Source organism: Anas acuta, chromosome 18, assembly GCF_963932015.1.
Source record: "Anas acuta chromosome 18, bAnaAcu1.1, whole genome shotgun sequence".
Lineage (NCBI taxonomy): Eukaryota > Metazoa > Chordata > Aves > Anseriformes > Anatidae > Anas > Anas acuta.
The window spans coordinates 9,653,118-9,679,264 of record NC_088996.1 but is presented as its reverse complement, the minus strand read 5'-3'; the positions used below and the strand labels follow the sequence as shown (position 1 = coordinate 9,679,264).

The 26,147-nt window shown below is 52.5% G+C and overlaps 4 protein-coding genes across 8 annotated transcripts in view; 2 read left to right on the top strand and 2 right to left on the bottom strand.

Moving 5' to 3' along the window:
- Positions 1 to 4,955: 4,955 nt before the first annotated feature.
- On the bottom strand, positions 4,956 to 8,125 carry MRPL27 (mitochondrial ribosomal protein L27). The gene is made up of 4 exons (XM_068654888.1): positions 7,969 to 8,125; positions 6,605 to 6,727; positions 5,815 to 5,882; positions 4,956 to 5,379 (listed from the first exon to the last, which is right to left on the bottom strand). The coding sequence occupies exons 1-4, from the start codon at positions 7,988 to 7,990 to the stop codon at positions 5,173 to 5,175; spliced, it is 420 nt and encodes a 139-aa protein (XP_068510989.1). The 5' UTR covers positions 7,991 to 8,125; the 3' UTR covers positions 4,956 to 5,172.
- A 4-nt stretch (positions 8,126 to 8,129) lies between these two features.
- EME1 (essential meiotic structure-specific endonuclease 1) lies at positions 8,130 to 12,844 on the top strand. Of its 3 annotated transcripts, none has more exons than XR_011088696.1 (9): positions 8,130 to 8,800; positions 8,888 to 9,015; positions 9,198 to 9,290; positions 9,731 to 9,852; positions 10,308 to 10,434; positions 11,048 to 11,163; positions 11,889 to 12,078; positions 12,197 to 12,287; positions 12,378 to 12,516. XR_011088696.1 is itself a non-coding variant. In XM_068654883.1 (8 exons), exons 1-8 carry the CDS (start codon positions 8,179 to 8,181, stop codon positions 12,552 to 12,554), a joined length of 1,575 nt encoding a protein of 524 aa, XP_068510984.1. In that variant the 5' UTR covers positions 8,130 to 8,178; the 3' UTR covers positions 12,555 to 12,844. The 3 variants fall into 3 exon arrangements, 1 of the variants encoding a protein (XP_068510984.1); XR_011088695.1 differs by having other exon boundaries at positions 12,175 to 12,287; XM_068654883.1 differs by lacking the exon at positions 12,197 to 12,287 and having other exon boundaries at positions 12,378 to 12,844.
- Positions 12,845 to 14,575: 1,731 nt separating this feature from the next.
- LRRC59 (leucine rich repeat containing 59) lies at positions 14,576 to 19,391 on the bottom strand. 2 transcript variants are annotated; one of them, XM_068654886.1, is made up of 8 exons: positions 19,103 to 19,391; positions 18,713 to 18,772; positions 18,039 to 18,197; positions 17,593 to 17,697; positions 16,837 to 16,909; positions 15,993 to 16,166; positions 15,563 to 15,662; positions 14,576 to 15,386 (listed from the first exon to the last, which is right to left on the bottom strand). In XM_068654886.1, the coding sequence occupies exons 1-8, from the start codon at positions 19,220 to 19,222 to the stop codon at positions 15,212 to 15,214; spliced, it is 966 nt and encodes a 321-aa protein (XP_068510987.1). In that variant the 5' UTR covers positions 19,223 to 19,391; the 3' UTR covers positions 14,576 to 15,211. The 2 variants fall into 2 exon arrangements, with proteins under 2 accessions (XP_068510987.1, XP_068510988.1); XM_068654887.1 differs by lacking the exon at positions 15,563 to 15,662 and having other exon boundaries at positions 19,103 to 19,384.
- Positions 19,392 to 21,099: 1,708 nt separating this feature from the next.
- Positions 21,100 to 26,147, top strand: part of ACSF2 (acyl-CoA synthetase family member 2) — a 39,158-nt gene continuing 34,110 nt past the window's right edge. Inside the window, exon 1 of one of the 2 annotated variants that reach the window (XM_068654876.1) lies at positions 21,100 to 21,457. Coding sequence is in view for 1 of the 2 variants with exons in the window: in XM_068654875.1 (XP_068510976.1) it covers positions 22,110 to 22,177 (68 nt within the window). In the remaining variant the exon portion in view is untranslated. Of the gene's footprint in view, positions 21,458 to 22,009; positions 22,178 to 26,147 lie in introns of those variants that run through there. The other variant, XM_068654875.1, reaches the window with a different exon arrangement.

Genomic DNA, 26,147 nt, shown 5'->3' with positions numbered 1-26,147 from the left:
GCTGGGAGTAGGGGAATGGGAGTGAGAATGGGGCTGGGAACGGTGTTGGGATTGGGGTAATGGGGCTGGAAGCAGGGCTGGGGGCCTGACCCGGTGCTGTGCAGCCCCAGCTGGGGACCTGCAGCTGCTGGAGCCGGGCCGGTGCCTCCCCCCCGAGCTGTGGGTGCAGAGCTGGGGCTGAGCCCCCTGAGCCCTGGGCCGTGCCCCTGACCCCACAGTGAGAGGTGTGGGGGGACAAGCAGGGCTTTCGGCATCCTGGGGTCAGGTGGCAGGCAAAGCCGGTCTCTGCGGTTTGTTTCCGAGATGATTTTGTGCCCAGAAACGCAGGGGGGGAAGGGGGACAGCTGCTGGCAGGCCCTGCCCGGCTCGGCTCACCCTTGCGCCCTCCTTGTCCCACCTCCGGCAGCGGTGTCCACGTCCGTGTTCATCGTGGCCGTCCTCATCCTGCTGCTGCTCCTGTACCACCGCGACCCCATGTGCTGCCAGTTCCTCTGCTCCTGCCGCTTCTTCCAGACCCCCGGCCAGTGCGTGAGTACCTGCGGGTCCCACCCCCACCCCAGACCCCGGCTCTCGTTCCACCTGCTGGGGTCCTCGAGGCTGGACCGCTGCACCCACCCACACGTGCCCGGCCGTGCAGCCCGCAGCAACGCCTCCATCTCCCTGAGCTGCTCGCAGGGGGCTGTCCTCCTCCCCCGGCACCCTCGTGTGCGGGGCTGGGCTCCTCCAGGCTGCTGCTTTCCAGGGCAGGGGCCCAGCAGGGAAGGGGGCTGGAAGGCTCGGTGTAGATGCAGACAATGCCGCTCTCCAGCGCTTGCATCCCAGCAACTGGCTTCTTGCGCGCGGCTCCCGGGCGCGGAGCGGCGAGACACAAAGCCCTTTCACTCACATCTGTAATTTCCTGGGGCTGCCTTTCAAGCGGGGAAGCTGCCGATGGAAAGAGCGGCGTGTGCAGCCAGCGCGGCCTTTGTGGTAGCGGCTGCTGCAGGGAAAGCTTGGCCTCCAAAAGCTGCGGGGACGGCAGCTCGGGAGGAGGGTCCCCTGGAGAAGAGGGGATGCAGAGGTTGTTGAGTGGAAGGGAAATCTAACGGCCCCAGCAGAAACCACAGTGGAAGCAGGCTGGCTTTTCGGTGTCCCCTGCCTGCCTTGCTGCGTCTGTTCCTTTCCCTTCTCCTCCCTGCTGTGAGCCGCCCTGTCTGAGAACAAGGAGCATCCGCAGGATTCTTCCTCTCCATAGAAAGAATCTCTGCTTGCTCCCTCAGCACGTTTGCAGGGAATTGAGTTTAGGTGGAGCAAGGCTGTTCAGGAACAGGACGTTTGTTGCTCTTCAGATCTGCTTGCTGCGTTACTCCGAGCTGACTCCCTCGACAGATCAGCGTTACAAATTCTGTAACCTTGAGCGTGTGATGCTTATCTGCGCTGGCGGGGCGGTCGGGTGGTTGTGGTCTTTGTTGTTGGCCCCCCAAGCAAGCTCGTTCTGCTGAGTCTGAACAAAACCTGCCTCTGGGGCCATGCTGCTGTCCCTCCAGCTGCGCTGCAGGGATTTTGGCTCGCTCTCATCTTTCCCTTCCTGACCCCTCGTTCCAGGACTGCCCCCCTCCGTATTTCAGCAGCAGCCAGCGGCTGGTGGGGCCCCAGCGCGGAGCATCGCGGCTGGAGAGCGCTGCTGAGAATCCTGGCATGCAGGTGAGGAGGCTGCCCTGTCCCTACGGGGAGCTGGGGGAAAAGGGTAGCAAAGGACCTGAGGAACTTGGAAGGGGACTGTGGTTACGGGGCTCTGGGGAGCTCTTGGGGTGTATCGAGAAGGTGTGAGGCAGCAGGAGCAGCTCTGGGAAGTGCTGCCTGTATGTGAGATCCCACAGAGGAGGTCTGGGGATGCCACAGGGCTTCCACGTTGCCCTGAGGTGTTTGGCCACGATCTCTTGGAGCCTGGGATCCTGCAGAGCACATCTGTGCTGTGTGGCTGTGGTGTAATTACCCCCTGGGAGGGCACGTGGGTTTCCTCTACCAGAGGGCGAGGAATGGCACCCCCAGCTTTGAACGTGAAGCACCCCGAGGTGGCACCAGGCCCTGAACTTCCAGTGGAGAGCCGCCGCGGTGCTGACATCTCTCTCTGGGCTTGGCGTTCCCAGGTTGACGAGCCCTTTTGTGTCGGGCCCCCCAGCAGCTACCAGCTGCCTTCCTGGGAGCAGCCCCGCTTGCCGAGCTACGAGAGCGTGCGGAAGAAAGACCGCCAGCGGGAAATCCACCAGATGATCGCCAAGAGGTTTGGGCTGTGGGCAGAGCCTTCCCAGGAGGTGAGCCCGAGGGTGTTCTCGGCTGGCAGAGCCCCAGGGGCAGTCCCCGCTCCCCTCTGTCTCTTGTTCCAGCAGCTTGCAGTAGCTGTGGACTCTGTTCTCTGCACTTGCCTTTCTCCGATAGCCTTTATCTCAGGGAGAGGCACGCGGTGTACCAGGAGGCTCCTTTTGTGTGCATCTGTGCCAGTTAATGATTCATCTCCCTCGGTGCATTTGCAGAAATGCTTGTGCTGGGAGTAAGGGCAGAACTGCTGATGAAAGAGCAGACCCGTACAAGTCTGAGCTGGGAATGTTATTTTTGGATCCGTAAGGCTTCCACGGCTTCTTGCTCCCTTCTCCCTACGGGGCACCTCTGACAGGCCCCTCGCTGTTATCTTGAAGTGTTTATGGCTTATCCACGAGCCAAAGGCTTTGCCTGTTACCACATGTAAGATTTGCACTCCCTCAACAGAATAGAGAAGAGCAAGTGCATCTGCCAAGTAGGTCCTGTGGCAGCATCCCAAGAGACTCCCAAACAAAAAGACCTCATTCATTAACGCGGGACAGAAATATTTGAAACCCGTAGAGCACAGAAAGATCACTGATTTACCTGGATTTAATGCTGCATCATGGAATTTGGAATAGTCAGCACTTGGCATGCAGTGTTTGGGATTGTAACTAATGATATTGCCCTGAAATGAGCACTGAAGGCACAGGGGGGTAATGCCCAGGCAGCCTGGAGCCGAGGAGCTGAGCCCTGCGTTAACAGGAGTCAATTTTGTTCTGGCTTTGCAACAAGTGGTGACGAGTCCTTGGGACAAGGAACAGGAACCTTGTATCAGGGGAACGGGTGGAACACGCTGTGTCCTCGCCACTGGCTTTCTGTCTCAGTGTGGCAGAGGCGTGCTAAGGTCCCATCTCCCAGGTGCTCAGCCTACTCTTTTCGGGAGAGCAGGAGTTTGGTTTCAGGCAGGCGGTGGTTGTGTCTCGGACCTGAGAAGAAGGGGGGTGATTTTCTGGTTGTTTCTGACCAGCTCTGATGCTCTTCCTCTCTCCCCAACAGATGCCACCTCCTTACGAGCACGCTCTGCGGCACCCTCCAGCTTTCTCAGGACCAGCAATCATCTCAGAGACCTCGGACAGACGTGGTGCGCCAGACCCTTTCCCGGTCCCGCTCAGCTACCAAACCCAGCGCAACACCGCGGTGTGAGGCCTCAGCCTCGCCGTGCTCCTCCTTCCCTTGGTGGCAGCGACAGAAGTGCCTGGGACATGGTTCTCATCTGCAGGGAACAGCCAAACCTCAGACCTTCACCCTTATTCCCCATCAGCTGGGAGAGATGCAGGCGATTCAGACCCAGCCAGCGATGTCCGTCCCGCAGCACGAGGACAGCCACAAGGCCAGCGCCGAGCACCGTGCTGTGCCCGCCGTGAGCAGGGCCGGCCGCGTGCACTTCTCTCTGGCACACGCACCGTTACCAAAGGCGCCGGAGCGGCTGCTTTGTCCTGCACAGCAACAAAGCAAAGGTGAAGGTCTGCTCAGCCAGAGCGCCTCGAGGCAGCTGGCGTCCCGTACCTCTGTGAGGCTGCGGCAGGCACCGCCAAGCGCAGGGCGTCAGCCCTCGGGGTGGTTGTGTTGTGCTACTTCACGTTTCCCTTGGGTTGTAAAACTGTTTACTTTATCAGGGTTATAAAACTGTTTACTTTATCAGCGCAGCAGATACCAGGCGGGAATCTGACCTGTGAGTGGCAGAATGGACGTGCGTCGGGGCACTGCTGCGTGCTCCCACAGCAGCGTTCCTCTGATTTACAGCCACTTTGTGTGGACTTCAGGGAAAGGTTTGGAGATTCTCGAGATCCAGGGGTTACATCTCTTTCAGTGCTGTGTGCAAACACAGACCATCAAGCTGAAATGGATGTGCAACCTGGGAAAGGACAAAGCATAGGCAAAATGCTGGTGGTCTCCGTGAAGGACGTAAAGCACCGGTGGAGATCCGTGCTGACAGAGTTTACCTACTCATCTTTTGCAGGGCAGACAATCTCCTGATGTCATTACACTACCAGTTTTGATAATCTGTTTTCTACTGCAGAGCCAATGTTTCAAATTGTTTACAACCTGTAGATAAAATGAGATCAACTCGGCCACGAGGCATTTGGGCTCCTTTCTTTCAAGTAGCATAAGCCATCGTGGAAGGGCTTGGGAGAGACAAAAGGCTCAATCTTCCGGATTACGGCTTTACGAGGCACCTCCAGCTGCTGAGCTTCTGACACCATCCCTGACTTGTGCATCTTAGCAGGCACTCTAAAATTAGTTACAAATTAGCTTTGGAAGTTAGTTCCAAAGTTCTAACTCGCAGAGTTAGAAAAAGGAATGCTCCCAGCTATTTGAGGTAATCAGTGAGGTGGGTTAGACATTAGCAAAAATCTAGCTCCCTGGGGTGCAGTTGGAAAAGGACCTGTCCTCTCCTGCAGTGCGCTGAACTATGATACAAATACAGCAGCAGTGCCTAAAACGAGTAAAAATTATTACTGAGGGAATATGAGGGAATTATTAATAGGACAATTATTGTCATAAAGCTAATTTTGGAGTGGAGTACTCAGTGGAACAACAGAAGGGGTTCTCCAGGGGAAGGCAGCTCCACGTACTGAACCAACACAGGTAACACCCTACAAACAGGCAAGACCCACAAGAACTCCAATGCATTTATTGAGCACTCTAACAAAACCCAGCAGATCTCTCCAGTGCCTGAACTCCAACCCCGTGTGCTTTGGGAGCAAGAGAGCAAAGGCACGAACGGGCGTCCTCAGAGCTGGAACACTCTCGCTCTCGTCCTCCTCAGCTGGCAGCCCAAGGTCTGCCCCAGCTGCACCTTCCTGTCCATCCCCACACGGATCAGGGGCCTCAGAGCATGGTGACCAGCTTAAAGCTCCCCACTTCTGCCGTGGGGATAACACTGATGAAGGTTTTATAAAGAATGGCGCCTTTGGGCAGGCGACAGATCACCTCCCTGCTCTCGCTGCTGCGGGGAGGAGGCACGTACACCTCCTTGGTGTACCGCACGATCCCGTCCTCCAGGGCGTAGAGCGTCTTGTTACGGCCCATCCCCACCTGCAAAAGGACCGGCACAGCATCAGGAGGGAAAGGCTGGAGGTCGCTGCTGAAGCAGATCTGATCATCTGCCTGCCTTGGTTTGTATCTTGGCTTCAGCAGCATTTGCTGCTTCATTTTTTAAAATGGAAGAAAACAACGCCGCTTGCTTACAGCAAGCAGTGTGAGCTCGTTACGAGATGCTGATTCCACCCTAAAGTATAAGAACCCAACTCCCCAACCCTCAGTCCGTTCCTAAATCAGGTGGGCACAGCTCTGATTTCATGCAGGTTGTGACTAAGAAATACCAAATAATAAAACCCAATTTCAGGATTATAAAAAAGAAATAATAATAGAAACGATAATTAAAAAAACAGCTTGAGAGAGAGGGAACAGTGAGGTGGGCTGTTCTGGGCTGCTGTTCCGAGTACCAAGGAAGAGGGAAAAGTGACTTACATAAGCCCCTGGATGCCAGCGTATCAATCGCTGCGTAGCCAAAACGTTGCCTGCGTGCACAAACGCGCCTGCAACAGAACAACGGAGTCAGCCTGTGGAGAAATGGAGCTCCCCGAGGGCCCTGACGCTAGCGGAAAACTAATGGCTCCAGGACTTAAAAAAAAAAACAGCTTTCTGTGGAAATTTTCTATGGAAAAAATGACTTCAAATGCTGAAAGCATCCAAACAAAAATGCTGTTGGGGTGAAGCAGAGGGCAACTGATATACAGTGGAAAAAAGCAATTCTAGTCCTTGAAAAGATTGCTCCTGGGGTGCAAGGCATTTTCTGTTTGCTGAAGGCATTAGTTTTATTACCTGTAATGCTGATATGTTTTCATTAGCAAACTCACTAATTATTAAGCACTTAGCTGTAAGGATCTGTACTTTGGCTTCAGCTGTGCGTCACAGTTCTCCCTTTTGTAAACACGCTTCTCAACCCAGCATGGGGGGAAAACGCACTTCAGTTCTTCGGTGTCCCACAGCACGCCCTCCTCCCAGCCTCTCCGGAGAAGCAAAGCACGTTTTCTGGAGCCAATTTTGGCTGCCTGCTCGTGGGCCCATCGGGGAGGAAGGCTGACTCACGCTGCCCTCCTGCTGCCCACCCTGGATCAGGAGGTTTTGCTGAGCCTCCTCTCTCTGCTGCAAGAGCGCCTCAGCCGCCTCCTACTCTGCAATTACCGCCCCTGCCAGGGGCTGACCCGTGAAGGATGCCACGAAACACGCGTAAGGGCAGAGTATCTGCCTGGCCTACCTTCCACTTTCTTGACTCCGTAGCGCTTCCCAGGGCTGCGGCCACCCAGATTTTTTGAGCTGCCCCCAGATTTCTTAGAAGCACATCGGACAGCAGCCAGGCTTGTTTGCGGAACACTCAGAACTAGATTTGGAGCAAGAACAACAAAAATAGCTGAAAAAATGAATACACGTGCCTTTTTCAGATTTAAAGGATATCAGTTTATACAGTTTTTAAAACTAAAGGCAAACAAAAGCCCAGAGGAAAAAAAAAATAGTTACTTCCAAGATAAATCATAGTTAGACCACCCTGGACTAAATCTTCTGCAAAGAGATGACATCTCAAGTTCTGCGGCTACCCAGACAAGAATAAAAGGATCAGGACATAAACAAAATCACTTCTGGTAAAGGCCTTGTAGATTGTGCTAAAGAAATCGCAAGCTGCTACAAATTGGCCTTATATTGCTTCAAGAAAAAACAAACTGTGAGCTCTGTTTCAGTTTCACCCTCAGTTGAATGGCATTTATTTAGTTAGTAAGTAAATATTTTGTAATCTTATAAGCGAAGAGACTCCAATTCAAAACAATGTGTCAACACATCCAGAACTGTTACCCTGAAGGTAACAGGCTCAGCATTTTGTGCCAATCCTTGAGTTACAACCAGGACAAGTCAAGCAGAAGTCAGTTGTTACAGTCAGAGGTTGTGTCTGGAAACACAGCATCGCTCACACCACAAACTTACTCATTTGGGAAAAAAAAGGGCACTGACAGCAAACACTGTGGTTTTGTTATCAGGAAGGCTGACGCTCTGGTTTTGTTCACCCTCAGGTGAAATTCTTTGTAGAACACGTCTGTGACATAGTTAGTTTTTTTTTTTTTTTTTTTTTTTGAAGGATCTCAGCAGTTCCTCCTTTCACGCAGTTAGCTGGCAAACCCAAGTTCTCCAAACTTTTCAAAAAAAATTTCTGAACTCTTTTCAACCCCAGAAGCAGCAGGTGAGAGCAGGACGGTGCCCATCACACCACAAATCGTGCTCCTTTCCTCCTCCTGAGAAAACCCCCGGATTCTTTTAGTCTTAAGTTACCACAGACGGTCAGCGAGCTGGAAATCTTGTAGTCTTGTTCTATGAATCACGTTAACTCCAAGCGCCGGGTACTCGTTACGCCAAGGCCGGGCTCGGGGCCGTGGCAGCAGGCAGGGGAAGGGGAGTGACAGAGGCAAACACACCCCAGTTCTAAGCTACCGCCCGGCTGACTGTACCAGAAGACACACAAAACCCAAACGGCCGGTGCCGGGGTTACATTTTGCGTGACTTTTAGTTATTTTGTGAATAAAAAGGAAGCGCCGCGCTCCGCCCCCCCCCCGGGCCCTGCCGCCCCTCACTCACACAGCCGCCCCAGCGCCGCCATCTTCCCGGCACCGCCTCCCCTCCTCTTCCGGCGCGGCGAGCGGCGGTTGGCCGGAGCGCTCGCGCACGCTCTCCCGCGGACCAATCAGCGCTCAGCATGGGCGGTGTGCGCGAGGGCTCGGGCCAATCGGCGCCCAGCGCGGCAAACGCCCGCCCGCCCTCCCGCTGCCTCTCCTGAGGGGAGACAAAATGGCGGCGGCGGCAGGGGGCGCTGAGGGGCGGTCGCCGCCGTCAGGGCCGTCCCCGCGGCCGGGGTCGCCGCCTTCCCCCGCGTGGGGAAGCGCCGTTGTGGTGCTGAGCAGCGACAGCGAGCCTGAGGTGGTTCCTCTGGCCGAGCGGGTGAAGAGGAGGCTGCCCCGCGGCCGGCCCTCGGCGGAGGGGAGCGCGGCCCTTGGGGAGGGGCCGTGTGGGAGCGGGCAGCGGCCGGCGGCTGGCGGCGGGGGGCAGGCCGGCACGGGCGGGGTGCTGGGGGCCGAAGTCAGGCCCTGGGGAGGCGCAAACGGTGCCGGAGGGGCGGAGAGGGCGGCTCCCGGCATGCCAGAAGCTGCCCTGATAGAGCCCGAGGCCCGGCCCGGCGGGTCCCCGCCGAGCGGAGGCAGCGCAGAAACTTCCCCGGTTCCGAAAAGGAGAAAATACAGCCAGAAGGAGAGGGAGGCGATGCGCCAGGCTGCGTGGCAGAGGAGAAAGGAACGAGAAGCGCGGAAGAAGGAGCAGGAGCAGGAGAAGGAAAGGAAGAAGACCCTTGCCAAGATACTGAAAGCTCAGCGGCCAGGGGAGTGCCAGAAATACATAACGGTGGTGCTGGATCCAGGTGCTTCTCCCGGCTGCCTGCCCCTCCCCTGCCTTGTGCTGGCAGTTGGCTCTTGCCCTGGAAGCCTGACCCACGTATCAATTTCAGCTATTTTACAGGTAGAAGGTGGTGCACAGGTCCTTGCTGCCTTGCAGTCCGCAAACTATTCCTGTGTGGTTGAGAGGCAGGCTGTTCCCTGCAGCATCACCTGGAGGAGAAAGGCTGTGATACCTCAGGTGCGAGGACAGAACCTCGATGTGCTTGCCCTTTAATTTCTGTGTTATTTGCACTTTAGCAACCCACGTGAGCATCCTCCGAACTTCTCCCTGTCTCAGAGCTCTGAGTGGGAGTGCCAGTTTGAGTGAGTTTGAGTTACAAACAGAGTGATGCTCTGGCTGTTTGGTTTTGTATTTGGCAGACTGAAGATGGTGATGAGTGGACAGAAGAGCCAAACGTCCTGATTCTGCTTCGTTTGGAGGAGTTTTTGTCCATGGTTCGCGGCTACAAGCAAGTAAGGCTGCTTAGGGCTGTCATGCTCACTGAACATGCCTTGCTGAGAGGTGATACTTGTCATGCCTTTTCATGGGATGGTTTTGATGTGGGATGAAAACCGTGGTCCCAGTAGACCATAAGTGTTGTTTTTAGAAGCCTGTACTTGATCAAACGCATCGGGGCTGTATAATGCAGAGTTTTGACAAGCTTTCTTTCCTAGGTACTGTTTTTCACAGATTTTTAAAGAGATAACGTTGTCCTAATAGATATTCCAGGTCAAGTATGTTGTGGGTTGGTTTGGTTGCTTGGTTTGTTTTCTGCCATAACTTATTACTACATCAAGTATTGTCTGTTTGTCCCCAAAGAGCCCCGTGAGCAGACCTTTCCATCTGCAGAACTGGAGCCCTAGGTTCCTAGGGTTGCCTGCGTAACTCAGTATGGTTCTGTTGATCTTTGCAGGAGGCCCAGGGCTGTGCAGAAGGGCAGAAGGAGACCTTGCAGAGCTTTGTAGCTCAGGTTTTGAAGAAAATGCCTGGGAAAATTTTGGCAATGACAGTAGTTGAAGTAGAAAAGTATTTCAGGTGAGACTTTTTTCCCTCCAAATGTTTCTGCGTTGTCTCTGGCCTTGCAGAATGCCACAGATGTTTACACTAACTCCTTCTAGCAAAGACTGGAGTGTAACTAGTGTTCCTACCCAGAAGTGCTCCACTATTTTTTGTGTAGGAACAGAAGTGAAGCTCCACTGAGTCTGTCACCACAGTGACCAAGGGCAAATAGCTGGGGAAGAACATAAGGATGGCAAAAAAAAAGTCCCAAATACTTCGTTGGTGTGCTTTTCTAGTTTTCAAAGAATTGCTGCTGAGGCATTTTGTTAATCAGATATAATGCTCTTGGATTTGATGGTCCTTGATGTTTTCCGTAAAATTCAGGGTCCCTCAGTAGGGGTTGTTGGTACAAAGTGGTCTCACACTCCACAGCAGCCTGGTCCTGCTGCTTCTGCTGAAGGGAATTTCCAATCTTATCTTTGTTTTCTTAGATGTCTCAGAGCTCAGTCAAAAAAGAGACTGCAACAGGCAACAGCACACAGAAGTGAAGGAGACGAGCAGAGGAGAAAGGAAGTTCAGGATTCTGGTCTGGAAATATCCAGGCTGGATGTGGAAGAAGTGAGTGAGTACCTTGAGAACAGGCAGGCAGCTGTTGTCTCTGCTGTCTGCCACCCCTGGAACATTTGACCTGATCACACCCTTTCCTGGACAGGGACCTTCAGCTTTCACTAGTTTATGTGCTGTGGACGGAGCTTGTTGTGTTCAATTCCCCGCCACTCAGATACAAACCCGCTTTCCCCTGGTCCACCAGGTTTCGTTCACCTTAATTTTGGGCAGGAAAATATGAATCTTGGTTAGCATCTCTCACACTTCGTGGTCCACCGGTAAAGCCCATCATTGCTGCCCTGGTGGCCTGCGTATAACGGGAGCCTTCCACCGAGGGGCGATGTCAGCTGGGTGGCACTCGGCTGCTATTAAGGAGTCAAAGCATCCCTGAATACGTCTGTGCCTTGAGCAGTTTCCAAAATGGGGAGGGAGTGGGTGGTTGTGACTTAGAGCAAGATGTTATGACTCGTTGTTTTATTTTTGTGTTGTTTTGGTTTTGTTTGTTGTTCTTTTTTTTTTTTTTTTTTTTTTTTTTTTTTTTTTTTTTTTTTTTTTTTCCAGACAGGCATAGGGTTTGAGGTTAGAAGGTGAATTGTTCCATTGCTGTTTCCAATGATGTTCACAGGCCTTAGTGGATTTGCAGCTGTGCACACAAGTCCCAGTCACTTTTTTTGCGAGCTGGGAGGAGGTTGGAGAGTTTGCCACGATGTTCTCAAAAGCTGTAGCTGAAGCACCGTACAAGTGAGTAAAGAAATGAGGCGTGGGCCTATCTTCTTTGGAAAGGCTTTGCTCTCAGGATTCCTGGGAGGGAGCAGCAGGGGTGAGGAGAGACCCTGATTTCGAGTTGTAGTCTCTTGGCATCAAGCAAAGGTCTTGATCTCAGTCTGATTTTAAGAGTGGGAAGGGGATGTGAGTAGGGCTGAACTCACAGTACGAGCTTGTCTCTCCTGGTTACATACGGAAGGAATTATCGAGAACGCACCATTTAAATGTTCAGCTGATAAAGAAAGACAGCAACACGCTACACTGTGAGAGCGAAGAAAACCTTGTGTAGTCTCCACAGTCTTAGCATTCCTATCACAGCAGCTGCTGTAAATTACATCTCAGCCGTGAAAAGAGATGTCTTTAAAAATGACATCTAAAAGAGTTTGATTATCCCTGGCAGTCAAAAAGTGAATTCTTGTTTACGGCTTTGTGTGCGTGTTGGCTTCTGGCAGAATTGCTCCCTGCTACAGGATTGTTTCTTTTTCAACAGGAAATCTGGGCCTTAGACTAAGAAATAGGTAATGCGTGTAGGCAAAACATGGTCACATTTCTATCATTTGATGCCAGTGGTGTCTGTGATAGCTTGGCACGAGAAGAGATGCGCTCTCTCTCTGTCGATGTGATAGCAGATACAGGAATTGATTTTTATTTTTTTTTCTTTTTTCCATGACTTCATTTGCATTTCCATCCCTTGTCTGTAGGCGACAGCAGGAGAAGACGGGGTTCTCTTTCTACTTAGAGAACAAGTGGTGCAGAGGTGTGAAGGTGGATCCCTCTGGAAAGGGCCTCTTTGAAGTCTGGAAAAGGCAGATACAGCAGTTTAACCGGGTCAGCCTGGAGATGGCCGAGGCTGTTGTGACTGCATACCCTTCTCCTCAGCTTCTGGACCAGGTAAGGCTGCCTCAGGAACCCTGAGGACTGTGTGCAGACAGCCAACTACTGCAAAGGCGGAAGGAATCCTGTAATTGATAACAATTTTGATAACAGTGATTCTGTATGAGCTGTTTAGTAAGGTAGTGAAGGAGCTGACTCCTTGGTACCCACCCAACTGAGATCTGGAGGGGCACCAGCTGAAAAATGAAGGCGTAGAGCTGTCACAGGTGCATAGCTGGGATTTTTTTTTTTAATTTATTTTCTTTGAGCACTGGGTGCAAATAGTTGATGCCATGGTTCCTTTGTGTTGCTTGTAGGCCTATAGTAGATGCTCCTCAGAGCAGGAGCGGGAGAACTTGCTGGCTAATATCCTTGTGCGCCGCGGTGAAGGTGTGACAGCCACCTCCCGCCGGATCGGACCCGAACTTTCCAGGCGGATCTATCTGCAGATGACTTCTCACGACCCTGATCTCTACCTGGATGCCACTGGGTAGCCCAAGTGAAGGAGGATTTTGTGGTTTCCCTGGTTTAAATATTCTGCTCCCTTCTGGGAAGACGTGCTTAGGTAACACGTGGGGTCATCGCTGGTAGTTTAAAGATTTTAACCACGTACAGTCTTTTATCATGGTGGAAGAAATTTGGATAACCTTGCGGAATGGCTGGGGTTCACACACAGACGGTGAATGTTTTCTATAACAGCGTGCGATGGACATGCTTACTGCACTGATGGTGCCTTTCTATTTATCAAAAGCTCTTCCTAGGAAATAAATCATTTTGTACAATGCTTTTCATTGCTTCTTAACGTGCTGTCTTGACAGTAGTCTGGTGTTACCAGATGACCCCCAGAGGTCCCTTCCATCTCAAGCCGTTCTGCGACTGTGGTATGTCTCCTGTTGAAAGGAGTGTTTGCTGCTGGTGTCCTAAACTGCAAGTAGTTTTCTTCTCTCTTTAGTGTGAAAAACACGACTGAAAGCAGTATGGTGCTGCCGCAGCACCTGCTCTAGTGAGGGGGAAAAATTTACCTCACAAAACAGACTTTTTCAGTTTTCCGCTGTGGCAGATGGGAATGAGTAAGACTAATTTTCGGATTTAAATTTAGACTGCCCTGATGCAGTCTCCAGACAGCTTAATCTATAGAGGGTCATGAAATCTGATTACATGTGTTGGAATTATGAGGTCTAAACAGTTGGCAGAAAAAAGCTTGCTTTTAATTAGATTGGGGACCACGCTTGCCTGGCCATGAAGCCATCAGCACTGATGTGCACCCAAGGACGGTTGAGGTCTTGTGCTCCAGAGGCACTTAGTGAGATGAGAGCCGAGTGTGAATTCGTGTGCGTCCAAAGCGTGGAAGTCACCCTTTGGAAGGGGGGAACGTTTTTCAAATTAAAAAACTCTAAGCAATGACAGCTTCACACACTCAGCAGGTACCTTTGTGCAGCCAGAAGCATACTTCTGACCTGAACTGATAAATCTTTATAGCTTTGCAATTGTTATCATAAGCAGCGCTCTCTCTTAGATAGCAGAGCAGCAGATTCCTGCCAGATGCTGAGAGGAATGGATGCAGAGGGGGAATGTTGCTTTGAGTGCTGTTTGCAATGTTTCTGAATGTTTCCAGATAGTAAGCAAGGATCTTTTAAAGACCATAGTGAGTTAAATACCAAAGCTATTTCGAGGAAGCTTGGAAAACATATGTACTGCTAAGCTAGAGAGACTGGCAGCCTTTCCTTCCCTTTAGCTTAAATGGATGCTGTTGCTTTCTTCTGCAAGGTTGTGAGAGAACTTATCGCTGGCCTATGGAAAGCTGAGGGCTCACTGTTTGAGTGATGACCTTGATGCGAAATGCTATGGATGGCTTACTCGTGGCAATGCAGTAAGAGTGGAGCAGAGTAATTGCTGCTCCTCCTGGCAGTGCAGTGCTGCAATCAGCAATAAGTCCAGGTAGCAGCGGAGGGGGAGCCGTTCTGCTGACTGATGTCCACGCGTCTCAGCGGAGTTTGGAGCGTGGCTATTCTGAAACCTGCACTCGCACCATTACGTCTGCACTTCAATTGGTTTTAGTGCTCGTGAACTCTTTGAGGACACGACCAACTTCTGTTTTGTTCTTACAGAGATTATTTATAATTAATAGGCCTCTGTACAGCTGAGTTTTCTTCTCTAGGTACAAACTGCCAAACCTCCCAGCCTTTGCAGCAGCAGTCCCAAGGTGAAGTGCAGTTCTGCCAGGCCGTGTGTGATGCGGCAACAGTGCCACCCAGTGCTGCCTGCTGCTGCTACAGGCAGCCACCCATCCCCTGCCTTTCTGTGAGGGTCAGACCCCCTTTAGTTACACACACAAAAGTCTGCAGACTGGCAAGAAGCCCTTCTTAAGCTGCAGCTCCTTTGTTGGCGCTAGCTGGCTAAAACGAGCAGTTACTGCGTGCAGTCAGAGGTTATTTTTAAACGGCTAAAATTGCTTAACTACAATGAAAACAAGGGGTGTTCTGCATTAGCAACATAAACATCCAGTGGAGACAAATTGATGCGAAAAGTGTTGTATTGAAAATTCTCAGCTTGTTTTCAAGAGTACATCAGCTTCTTCACTCCAACAGAAGGATGCACAGCCATGCCACAAACTTGCAACTGGTCCCGGAGGAGGCCTACATATATCAACCCCATACAGCCATATCACTGATTTTTAGCATTAATAGAAGTGAGAGCAAGAAATGGATATGTATTACAAAACTTACACCTCCATTATAGAGCTATAGCTACCTAGATAACTGTAAGGCTTTTGTATTTCTTTCCCCTACTCCTATAAATTAGCAACTTTCTGGATCTCACAATCTAGGTAAAAATTCCTTGGAGGCAAGAAGTATTAACAAATTTAAGCAAGTTAATCTGGGCAAATAAGAGCTTACAGGCCAACTGAGAAACATGCACAGCAAAGATGATCCAAACAATAACTCTGCTCTACGTGGAGTGGACCAGCAAATTGATGCTGACTGATTAGAAGCAGTTTCATCAGAACACAATTCCATAGGAATTCTGGCTGCATGGATGGTGGAAGGAGATGCTGAGGAAGCGAGTGCCCGTCCCGGACAATCACTGCTGCGAGTTCTGGTGTAGCAGATTTTGCAGGGCTTTATGGTTTTGCACAGCAGCTACCACATCCTCATAGAGAGTGTTCACGCTGATGCACAGCGGTTGATGTCGTAGCTCTGTCAGCTTGCAGACAGCCAAGGTACAGAGGATGCACAGCAGCACCAGCAGCAGGACCCTCAGCACTGACCGTGACCAGGAGTGCTTGTGCCGGGGCAGCTGAGGAGGACGAGAACTGGAGGCGGGCTCTGTAACAAGAACATTGGCAAGATCAAGAATGTGAGGATTTAGTCAAATATCTGTAATGGTTACATTTGGAAACATGCTGCTCAGGTAATGTGCTTTAGCCTGTGCTATGGTTGTCTTATGAATCCTCATCACATAACTCTGGTCGATAATAAATGCACAAGACCTCCCTACTTACATGAGAAGTTTGAGATTTTCACTTCTGCCCATGAAGGTAAAGGGAGTAAAGCATCTCTGTGTTGCACGAAATCTGTTTTTAACCATGTAGTTCAGTACATCTAAGAAAGGAGTGGAGAGAAGTTCTCGAGAGTTCTTCAGTTCACCCCAGATACTGCAACAGTATCTTCCTCAGCTACAGCTGTGCAGCTGTAAGGCTTCTAACAAGCTGTACTGCTACACTGTTTCCCTACCATTCCTACTCTCAGTACCTGGGCTACATAAAAGCAAATCTGGCATCAAAAAGAGGATGCAGACTAAAAATATGTTGCAATTCTATGGCAGTGGTCTTATTCATTCTCCTTGGCTTACTTTGCCTACACAGTGCTCAAGGCATACATTAAAACATCACACCACAGTCTTTATTTGGACTCGCTGTGGACACTACTTACTTCGGGTTTGCACGGTTTCTTTTTTAGTTTTCTTCTCCATCTCCTGTTTTGCAGCTCTTTGGGCATCGTACTCCCGTCTTCTGCGTTCCTTTTCTTCTGCCTTCTCCCGCTTCCTCAGTTCCCTTTCTTGAGCTTCCCTGGCTCGCTGTTCAGCTTCACGCTTCTTCTCCATTTCTAGGGATTAATAGGAAGTGTTTTCCTTAATTTAAAGGGCTGTCATTGCCTTCTTCCTTATTATTTGCTTATCTGTTCCCAGTTGGAATGAGGAAACAAATCCCTGCACAGGATCCCGGGCAACCTGCTGTAGCATGGGGACTGCACCCTTATACCCTTAGCTATTCTTTGATTCTGTGAAGTTAAATAATCCCTGTGGTGGACTTTTGCTTGTTTTTGTTGCTGTTTTTTATTATATATCTTCCCTCTTGCTACCTCAGATTTAGGCTTCCCTTAAAACAAGTTCTGTGCTCTTCTTTCATATACTTTGTGTGCAACCCACAGAACGTTCCAACTAGGGACCTAACATGTCCCATTCCTGGATGTGTTCGAGGCCACGCTAGATGGGGCTTTGAGCAACCTGGTCTAGAGGAAATTGTCCCTGCCTGTGGATCTTTGAGGTTCCTTTCAACCCAAACCATTCCAAGATTGTGTTGTTCAGGCAACAAACAGCACAGTGATCCCAGGCTATCTTTCTCCCCCTGGCTCTCCTACCCTAGGACTCCCTGATAGTCAGAAACACAACCTTCTGCCAGTTACATCGATTGCCAGCCAGCAGGTATCTGTATGTGGACATGTTAAAGATTGAGAACAGAATTCAGCAAGGTGTGTGTGAGGACTTTGTGCTTACCTCGCTCTGCTTGGAGCTTCCGTTGTCTTTCTTGGTCCTGCTCAGACTGGATCACTTTCATATGCTGCAGTACCTTCAAGGCCCAAGAAAACAACCTGAGAGCTCTGCAGAAGGCTCACTGCATAGCCAGTTCAAATCAGAACAGCTGGAGCGCAGCTGAGGACACTCGGCTGGGTCTAACCAGCACCAAAGTTTGCACACAGCTGCCTTAGCCCTGCAGGTGCAGCTCTGGAGAGAGCTCAGCCCTTCCTGAATGAGCCTCTGCAGTTAAGAAACAGGTCTGTGTGTCAGAAGAGCAAACATGGCAAACGATGCTAGCCAATACAGAGGATCACAGAACAATTTTGGTTTCAGCAAACTGAATTCTTGCAACAAGCAGTACAAGGCAGTAACACAGGCACAGATTTTTAACTATTCTTGCTCCACAACTCCCAGCAGTAACTGTTTACATGACCCTGCAGTTTCCCAGAGCTTCTCCAAAGATTTTTGTACTCTGCTGTACTCTACACAGGGATTATTTTGTCTCAGTGTCCCTTTGCTTCCTTGCTGATGGAGGAGAGTCCTGCTCAGCCTGGTGTTTTCCCTCTCTAGGCACGGAAGCAGTGAAGTCAGTGCAGTGAACCAGCACCTTACTGGCTAAAGAAATTTCAGAGTGCTGCAGCAGCAGCTGCCCAGCTTGCTAAGCAAAAAGAGGAAGAGCCCTCCACCGACAGAGCTAAGTAAGGAAAAAAGAATAAAAGCAAGCAGATTCCTTACCCTGACAGCAGCCTGTTTACACTGCTTCTCGTCCAGGCAGTCGCCGGCTACTTTAGCTAGAACAGGATCCAGGGGATTGTCCTTCAGATCCAGCCACTTCAGGTTCTGCAGGAAGGAACGACAAAGGGGAGGCTGTAAGAGCACACAGCAAGCAGCTGACGACAAACAGCACAACACTCCTGAAATTCTTTAAGAGATCCAAAGCAGAAGCAAAGAGCCACTTCGTAAGAACGAAACAGGTATGGAAGGCAGGCAGAGGGCTCAAGCAGAGGTGTTTTCAATAGATGGGAGATAATTTCCACTGAGCTGTGGTGCAGAGACAGCTGAATTTTGGAATGGGTAGGCATCAGGATGGATGCTTTACCAGAGAAATCAACTTGAGAAGGATCACAAGACCCTGGCTCGCGTCCCAAAGCTTTACGTAACTGCCCAGCAAACAGCTTTACCTTGAGCTGCGCGAAGCTGACTGGCAGGGTGACTAAACGGTTGTTCAGGAGATCCAGATGCTGCAGATTGACCAGGCGGCCAAAGTCCAAAGGCAGCTGTTGAAGGCGATTTTTACTCAGGTCCAGTTTCACCAGGTGCATCAAACTACAGAAGTCTGACTAAAAGCCAGGTACAAAAAAAAAAAAGAAAAATCCGGTCAGCATCTTAACGAAGGAACCTGAGCAGGGAACGTGCTGGGATAGGCTGCACCTCGCGTAAGCTGCAAATCCTCAACTTAGCCCAGGAGGGCAGCTGGAAGAAAATCTCAGAAGAGCGAGGGAGGTAGCAGTGGGACGGACAGGACACAAACCGAACGTGGTGATGTGCAGCAGGACAACTGAAAACTGAATTCCCACTGCCAAGGAAAGCGGTCTGTGTTCGCGCTGGGATCCTTTGGCAGGGAGATGCTGCAACCTCTCTGCTCAGGTTGCCCTCTTCTCTCTCGTTAGGTGCTACCTGCCTCAGTAAAAGCTGCCCACCTGTACTAACCCCAAATCATCAGCAGTGCCATTCAGCCACCCCAGGAGGAGCAAAGGGCCATTTCCAAGCCTCCCAGTGAATCTCTGCTTATCTCTCCTGAATATTTCCTAGCAGACCTTCCTGATCTTCACAAAGGCTCACTCCAGCATCTTACCGGCAAAGAGATGAGGTTGTTACAGGACAAATCCAATACAGTTGCCTTGGGAAGTGCAGCCTGAAAGAGAAACAAAGTACTTGGGCCCGCAGGTAGATACAAACCCGGCCTGCCCGTGCTACTTTTCTTGCAGTCTTCCCCCCCAGCTCTCAGCTTCCTCCCCGAGGCTGTTCCTTACGGGGTCGGGACTCAGCATCCTGCCTTTAAAGCCGAAAGGCAGGATTCCTGCGCTTACAGCGCGCAACCTCTCCCTACCAGGAGGCGCAAACCCTCCTCCCGGCCACGTTACCAACCCGCAGGCCAGCTCGGCCACCACCGGCCGCGGCTCGCGGCTCTCCCCGAAGCCCCGGGGGGCACCAGGCGGCACCTCCCCGCTCGCCAGCCGCTCACCAGCTCCCTGACGGGCACCTCGCTCAGATCGCACAGGCTGAGGTCCAGCTCGTTGCCGTCGAGCTTATCCTTCAGGCTCCCCGCTTTGCCACCACCACCACCGCCGCCTCCCCGAGCCATGGCCCCGCCGCGGGCGGCGCTGCGGGAGGCGCGGGGCCGGGGGGCGGCGCGGAGCGATGCGGAGCGGGACAACGCGGAGCTGCCGGGCCAGGCCGAGCCACGCCGCTCCCCGCTCCCCGCCACCCACTTCCGCGGCCACGTCCTCGCTCCGGGACCGGGAGGGTCCCCAGCGCCCTCTGTCGGCCCGGAGCGCCGCGCTCGGCTCCCGCTCTCCTCCTCCTCCTCCTCCCCGGGGCCGCAGCGCTGCCCCCCGGCTGCTCGGAGGGGCGCTCCGAGGGCTCTTGCGTCCCCTCCTCACCGGCACCCGGCTGCTGCTGCCGCTTCGGAGCGTCCTCACCAGCACATCATGGCCAAGCTGAGCGATCTGTGCCTTGTTTCACGGCACTGGGTGCCTTGTTTCACTGGCTGCCGTTGCTTCATTCTCTTCGTGGTGTCCATAATCCAAGTGCCACATTTGTTTTTTTGTGTCTTTTTTTCTTTTTTTTTTTTTTTTTTTGCACCAAGGTGTTTCTCTTTACAAGGAGGAATTCTGCACTTCCTACTCCTCCCTTTATCCAGAACTCCAGCACTACACAAAGTGCTCTCTTGCCTCGCCTGACCCGCCGCTGGGAAAGTCAAAAAAAAAGGAGCCGGGGACAGAGCCAAATTGGTATCACCCAGTAATGGGATTGCAGCAAGTACCAGGCTTGGCTTTGCTGGCCCCTATGCAAATTGTGGTGTACACGATCGGGCACAGTTGTTCAGAACTGCTCCAGCACATCTGCCCCTCGGGCGCCTTGGTGAGGCTTTGAGTTGCCTCCAGGCCTCTCCCAGCACTGAGATCTGCTCACCTCAGCGCAGATGGAACTGAGATCACAGGAGTCTGCGAGCAAAGGCATCACAAACAGCAGACACGGATTTGTCTTATAGAAAGCGTAATGAAATTTGCCTGAAGCTGACATGCTCCCACCCAGGAGGTTCTGGAGGTTTACAAAGCAGGTTTTTGCACCTCCCAGCGGCAAGCTGACATTACAGAGCCCTCCTGTGAGAAAAGCGAGGTCTGCTTACGCAAGAACCTCCCCTGTGCCTCAGCAACTTTCAGAGGGGACCTGGGCGAGACCTTTTGCACGTGTAGAAAATACCTTCATATGTGCTTGGCTGCAGAGACTGGAATGCCTGGAGTATGTGCCACCTACCCGTGATTAACTTCCAGGCAGATTTTTAAATCTTTATTAGAATTATTTATCACTCGGTGGCATGTGGAGTGTTACGTGCCAGGCTGCCATCTCAAAGTCTCAGGCTTTGACCATCTCAGACGGACGTACCCAGACACGAAGGTCACGTTAACTCCCGTGCAATTCTTTAATACCTAACCGGCCTTCACTCAGTAGCTGTGATCCGAGTGGGGAAAGAAAGGTCAGCCTGAAACTCAGCATGACTTCTGTTTGTTTGTTTTTAAGGTGAGGGTTTTTTAGATCACAGTTGTGTTTTTTTTTTCCCCTCTGTGGTTAAACAACACCGAGCACAACGCTGATGCTCCTGCAGTACAGATACAGCTAACTGCACTGGGCTTTGCTGCAGCAGTGGAGGAGATGACTTCTGGCCATGGCTGTCAGGTGGCCTCACAGCATCTCCAAAAACACAGAAACTCACCTAGTACCTGATTTGAGTGGGACTGACATGTGCAAACACCTGTGTGTGTCTAACAAGCCTTCAAACCTGCACGAGGCAGACAAATCATACCAAGGGGCACATCTGCCTGCTCTGCAAGAGAAAGCGTGGAGGAACAGCAAAAACACGAAGAGAGGGGGTCAGGGGCTGGAGGAGATTCCCACAGCTTTGCCCAGTGCCCTGTGCACAGCTGCAGCCAATTTTTCACATTTCAAAGACAAAGATTTCCCCTCCTCCAGCCACAGAAAACGCTGTCATTGCTACCACCGAGCAAACTCCTTGTGCTTTGTGAACAAGATGTGCATGAGGGAAAATCCAAAGTCTGTTTCGAAAACCAACCAGCCGGGAGGGGAGATGTGGCAGTCAGCGTTTCACTACCGGGCTGTGTTACGAGCGTATTTTATGGCTTTGATGCCTCAGACACGCTGATTCTGTGGCCAGTACTGATTCCCTTGCTCGTGAGCCCTCTCGTGCTCAGCACAGCGCAGCGTGCTGTGCAGACTCTGCTTGCTGAACCCGCATCCACCCGGGCAGAGCGTGGGAGGAGGACCAGAAGCAGAACGAGTGCTGGCGATCACCCCACAGGTCAGTGGCCAAGCGAGAAACAGCCCCGCGCTGGCAGCCTGCCTGCGAGGCCATCAAGGCTTCAAACACATCCCCAGCCCTTCCACCAAAACGAGCTGGGCTTTGCCACCGTGCCACGCCGTGCCCAAAAAGCCTGTCGGTGCTATCCCACGGGGGACAACGCATGTGCACCCCAAGTGTCAGCGCTGCTGTGGGGTCCCCCATAGCCCGCCCAGCTCTGGAGCACCAGGGAGCGGGGCTGCGGTGCGGGGTGGTGGCAGAAGCCAGGGGGGCGATGGGCAGGGGCTGGGGGGTCCCAGCACCCACGACCCCCACCCTGGGCCACGCAGCCTTCCCCTTGGGGCTCCCCCATCCTTTCTTTATCTGCTCCCCCTGCTGGCACCGCCGGGGGGGCGGCGAGCCGGAGGGAGCGCATCCCACCCCATCCCACCCCACTCCCAGGAAAGCACCCGGGGGGGTGCCGAGGGTGGCCCCTTCCCTAACCCAGCCCCTTCCGCAGCCCCCCGGGGCCAGGCTCGGCCGGGACCGAGGCGGTTCCCGGTGCGCACCGCCCCTGCCCGACCCAGCCCGGCCCGGCCCGGCCCCCCCCACCGCCCCGGCCGCCGCCGCCGCTGCCACCGCCCGGCTCCCGGCTGCCGCTGCCCCCGGCCGCATGGGCATGGCCACCGCCGCCCGGCTCGCAGCGCTGCCCCGCCGGGCGCTGCTCCTCCTGCGGGGCCGGTAGGGAAGGGGGAGCTCTGGGGGGGCTGCGGGACGGGGTGGGGTTGGGGCTGGAAGGGACCTCAAGGGGCTGGAAGGAGCTCTAAGGGACCTTAAGGGGCTGTAAGGAGCTATAGGGGACCTTAAGGGGCTGTAAGGGACCTCAAGGGACCTTAAGGGGCTGTAAGGGACTTTAAGGGACCTTAAGGAGCTATAATGGACCTTAGGCGGCTGTAAGGGGCTGTAAGGGACCTTAAGGGGCCTTAAGGGCTGTAAGGGACTTTAAGGGGCTTTAAGGGGCTGTAAGGGACTTTAAGGAGCAGTGGTGCAAGGTGGGGGTAGAGGGGACGGGGAATTTGGGGGTGGTCGCAGTGCAGAGAGGTCAGGTTCAGCTCGGAGTGCTGGGGGTTTCCTCTAAGCGTGTGTCACTGTCTCGTGGCTTCCCTATAACCCCCCCCAAAGCGGCAGGAGACAGGGGCCCTGTCCTGGGGGGTGGAGGGAACATAAGGGGCAGGGATGAGGCCAGCACAGTGTGCAGAGGGATGGGAGCATGTGCCTGCAGCTGGGCAGCAGCTCCCTTCGTGCTGCAGCAGCAGGAGATGGACCCAGCAGCTTCTCCTCTTCCCCTAGCACCCTGCTGTGAGGGCAGCATCCCTGCTGGCACCGGGCCCTGCAGAGAGTGGGCAGGGTGCTGAGGGGCAACAAGGTGCCAGCCGGTCCTTGGCACCGAGGAGCTCTGGAGCCTGGCCAGTGATTGCTGTTGTTCATCGCTGCCTCTCAGAGCGAGTTCTTGGGAGAAAACAGCAAAAGGGAAAGAACTGATTGGGAAAGGGGCTTGGGAATATTAGTTGAAATTCAGGGAGTAATCCTCCTGAGGAGGCATGGCTTGCAGCGAGTGACTCCACAAGGGGCAGCTCTTGCTCTTCACACGTGAGGTCCAGGTGTTTCCTTTCAGCTGGGTTCACAGAGAGAGTGAGGTGGTGCCGGGGCCAGGACTGCCACCACAAATACTCTTCTCAAGAAACGGGGTCAGAAGAGAAGCAAGGCAAAGTTTGTTGCGGTTTGGGCTCCAGACTAGAATTTCAAGTGGGGCTGAGGGGCAGGAGCCCAAAGCAGTGGGATGCAATGCAAATTTAAAGGAGTAAACTCCTCCTAGGAACAGAAACGTTTTTAAAATTCTGCTGTTAGTATCAGGCAGCGCTTTTCCTTCTGGCAGGAAGAGGGTGGAAGGGAAAGAGGTGCAGTGGAGAAAGTATTCTGCTGTCTGATGGAATTGAGATCTGAGGACTCTGTTAAAGCTTTGGAGACTGTCATTACTCAAGCTAAAACAAACAAAATAACCAGTAATCAAACCCCATTAACCCTCTGTCAAAAGAGTTGCTTTAAAGAGCAAGGAAGAGGCAAGGCGTTGCAGAGCAGAGGTAGCTTTCACCACCCTTTTATTGCAGTCGCGTTACATAAAAGACCCCGAAGTTATTTTTCAGGGAGATGATCGCGGTTGACTTTCCAGAACAAAGGAGCTGGCTGAGGAGCCTGTGAACCTCTCCAAACACGACCTCTGTAGCCGGGTTCAATCCGAAGCCACGGGAGGGCAGAGCCTTTTATATAGGTGCAGGGGGAGTGCCACAGGTCAGGTCAGCGTCCCTCCCGGTTGCAAAGCTGGAGCTTTTGATGTACTCCCTGTAGTAGGACAAATGGTTACACCGATGCCTCTGCCCCGTGCTGCTCTTCTGATAATTTCTATAGAGACAGGAAGAGTTAAAGGTGAAAAATGAAACTGCTTGTCTTCTGTCAACAGCGATAAAATGTTAGTCCAGGCTATTCATACATAGCCCCTGAGATTAGCCAGGAGTGCTTTATTAAGTTTGATGGCTTCTGCTGCTCACGGCCAGGCAGGAGTGCCAGGATCCAGCTGCCAGGATCCAGCTGCCCGCCTTCCCTCCATGCACGCCAAGGAGGGAAGTTGCTTTTCCCCAGGTTACGCTGCTGAACTCTGAAGTTCCTAGAGTGAGGGGCAGCCTGGTGATGAGCTTGGCTTGTTTGCAGCACGGCAGGCTGGTTGCTGCTGGAATGTGCTGCTGAAAGAGGGCACGCACTCCCCAGGAGTAGTGTTCATCAGCGTGCTGAAACCCAGGAGCACGTGGAGTTTATTTGCTCTCCTCCAGCTGAGGCAGGGACCTGAGAGCTGCCGTAGGATCAGAGCGAGGCCCAGCAGGCTTCCTTTATCTCCAGCAGTGCCAGCTCTTTGCTAGGGGAAGGTGGAGGGGGAATTATTTGTCTTCTGAAACAAAGAGGAACAAAACAAATATTTCTAAATCCTTTGGAGCCCTCTACGTAGAGGCCTCTCGAAGCACTCTTCCAGTTCAACACTCGCTGTTGCTTCTGGCATCTTTTTCAGCACGGTGCTGCTGGTAATTGAGGGATCACGTGCCTGCCTTGTTCCTTCCATGCAGTGCCTCCAGAGCCCTGCTTTGCTTTGTCCCACACCTCTCTTCGACCCACACCACGGCCAAGAAATGCGTGCTATGGAAACGCTGAAGTGCTTGCAACATCAGCCTGGAATTCAGGGAACTCTGACAAGTGACAGCTGTGAATTTTGCTTCTTCAGTGTTTCTGCAGAGGCCGTGCGAGGAGGCACTTTGAGAAGAGGTCGTGGCTCTGGGTTATGAGCACGAGGCGCCTTAGACCCTAATTTTAAAGCTGCAAGTGAGGGTGTGAACGGCTGGGACTTGTGAGAATGAGCTGCGCGTGTTCTCGCACCGAGGCTAACCGTTGGCTTTTTGCAGAAGGATTTTAAAGTGCAGGGCTTTATAAAGAAATCTTTCCCTGGTCTTGGACATTCTTTTGTCCCCGCGTTTGGGGGCAGGGAGGGAGCTGTGAGGACTGGAGGAGGAGCTGTGTTTGGCTCTGGCTTTGCATGTTGTGAGTGAGGATTGGGCCCTTCAACTTTTCTGCACTTTGTAGGGACTGCAGGAGGGACTCCAGCGTTTGCACAGAGAAAACAAACCATTACGTATGGAGGGAGGGTGGAATTCTGCTTGCTGGGAGGTCAGTGAAACCCTCTGGCTCTTCAGGCCTGGAAAAAAAAAGGAGAGAGTAAGAGCAGGAGGCCTGGTCTGGTCTGTGCTTTGTCAGGTCCTGGCAGTGTGGCACTCACCCTCGCTGCCAGCGGCAGAAGGCTGTGCAAGGAGCTTGGGAGAGCAAGAGGCTGGTGGCAGAAGGCATGAAGCTGCTTCAGCTCTGGACCCTCTGCATTTGGACTGAATTTCTCACAGTTTTCCTTTCTATCTTCAGTCTATTTTGTTTTTATTTTTGGTCAGTCACATGCTAGGGAAAGATGGCAGAGCAACTTTCTGTTTTGTTTTTTTTCCCTGCTATTAGTGACACTTCCCCTGCTCTGTGTCCCAAGAGGAACCGAGCAGCTGATGAAATGCTTCTGTTTGCCCAGCAAAGCCCCAAGCCCTCAGCCCACTCAGCTCGAGGTGAGCTCTGGGAGGACACTTGGTGAAAGGGCTCGTGCGCAGCCCGGTCAGCGTTTGCTCTCTGCCCTTTCCAGGCTGCCTGCGGGAGCTGAGCACGGGAGGGAGCCGCTTCTCTCTGTGCTGCAGCTGGAGCTGTGTTCAGGGACAGGTTCTGCTTCTACTGCAGCTGGAGGCGACCTGGCTTCAGAGAGGTGAGGCCGTAGTGCCCGCCACTTAATGTCGTTGCAAACAGTTTGTGGTTTCCACCTCCAATGTGCCAGAAACTGCAGCGGCTCCTCTAAAAGCTCTCTCCAGCAGCACGAGGGCTTACCTGGTCACCGACAGCAAGTGACAATGGCTGGGGTGGTTTTTATTGCTTTGTTAGGAACGTTCCTCCTTCCCTTGGGTTAGGGAGAGATTTCTCACCCTTTATAAAAGGCTTTTGTTCTTCAGAGCTCTCTTTCATCTCCTGGTTTTTATACCTGCCTTGCCCAGGAGCTTTCAAACAAGAAACAGTAATTCTCTGTAAT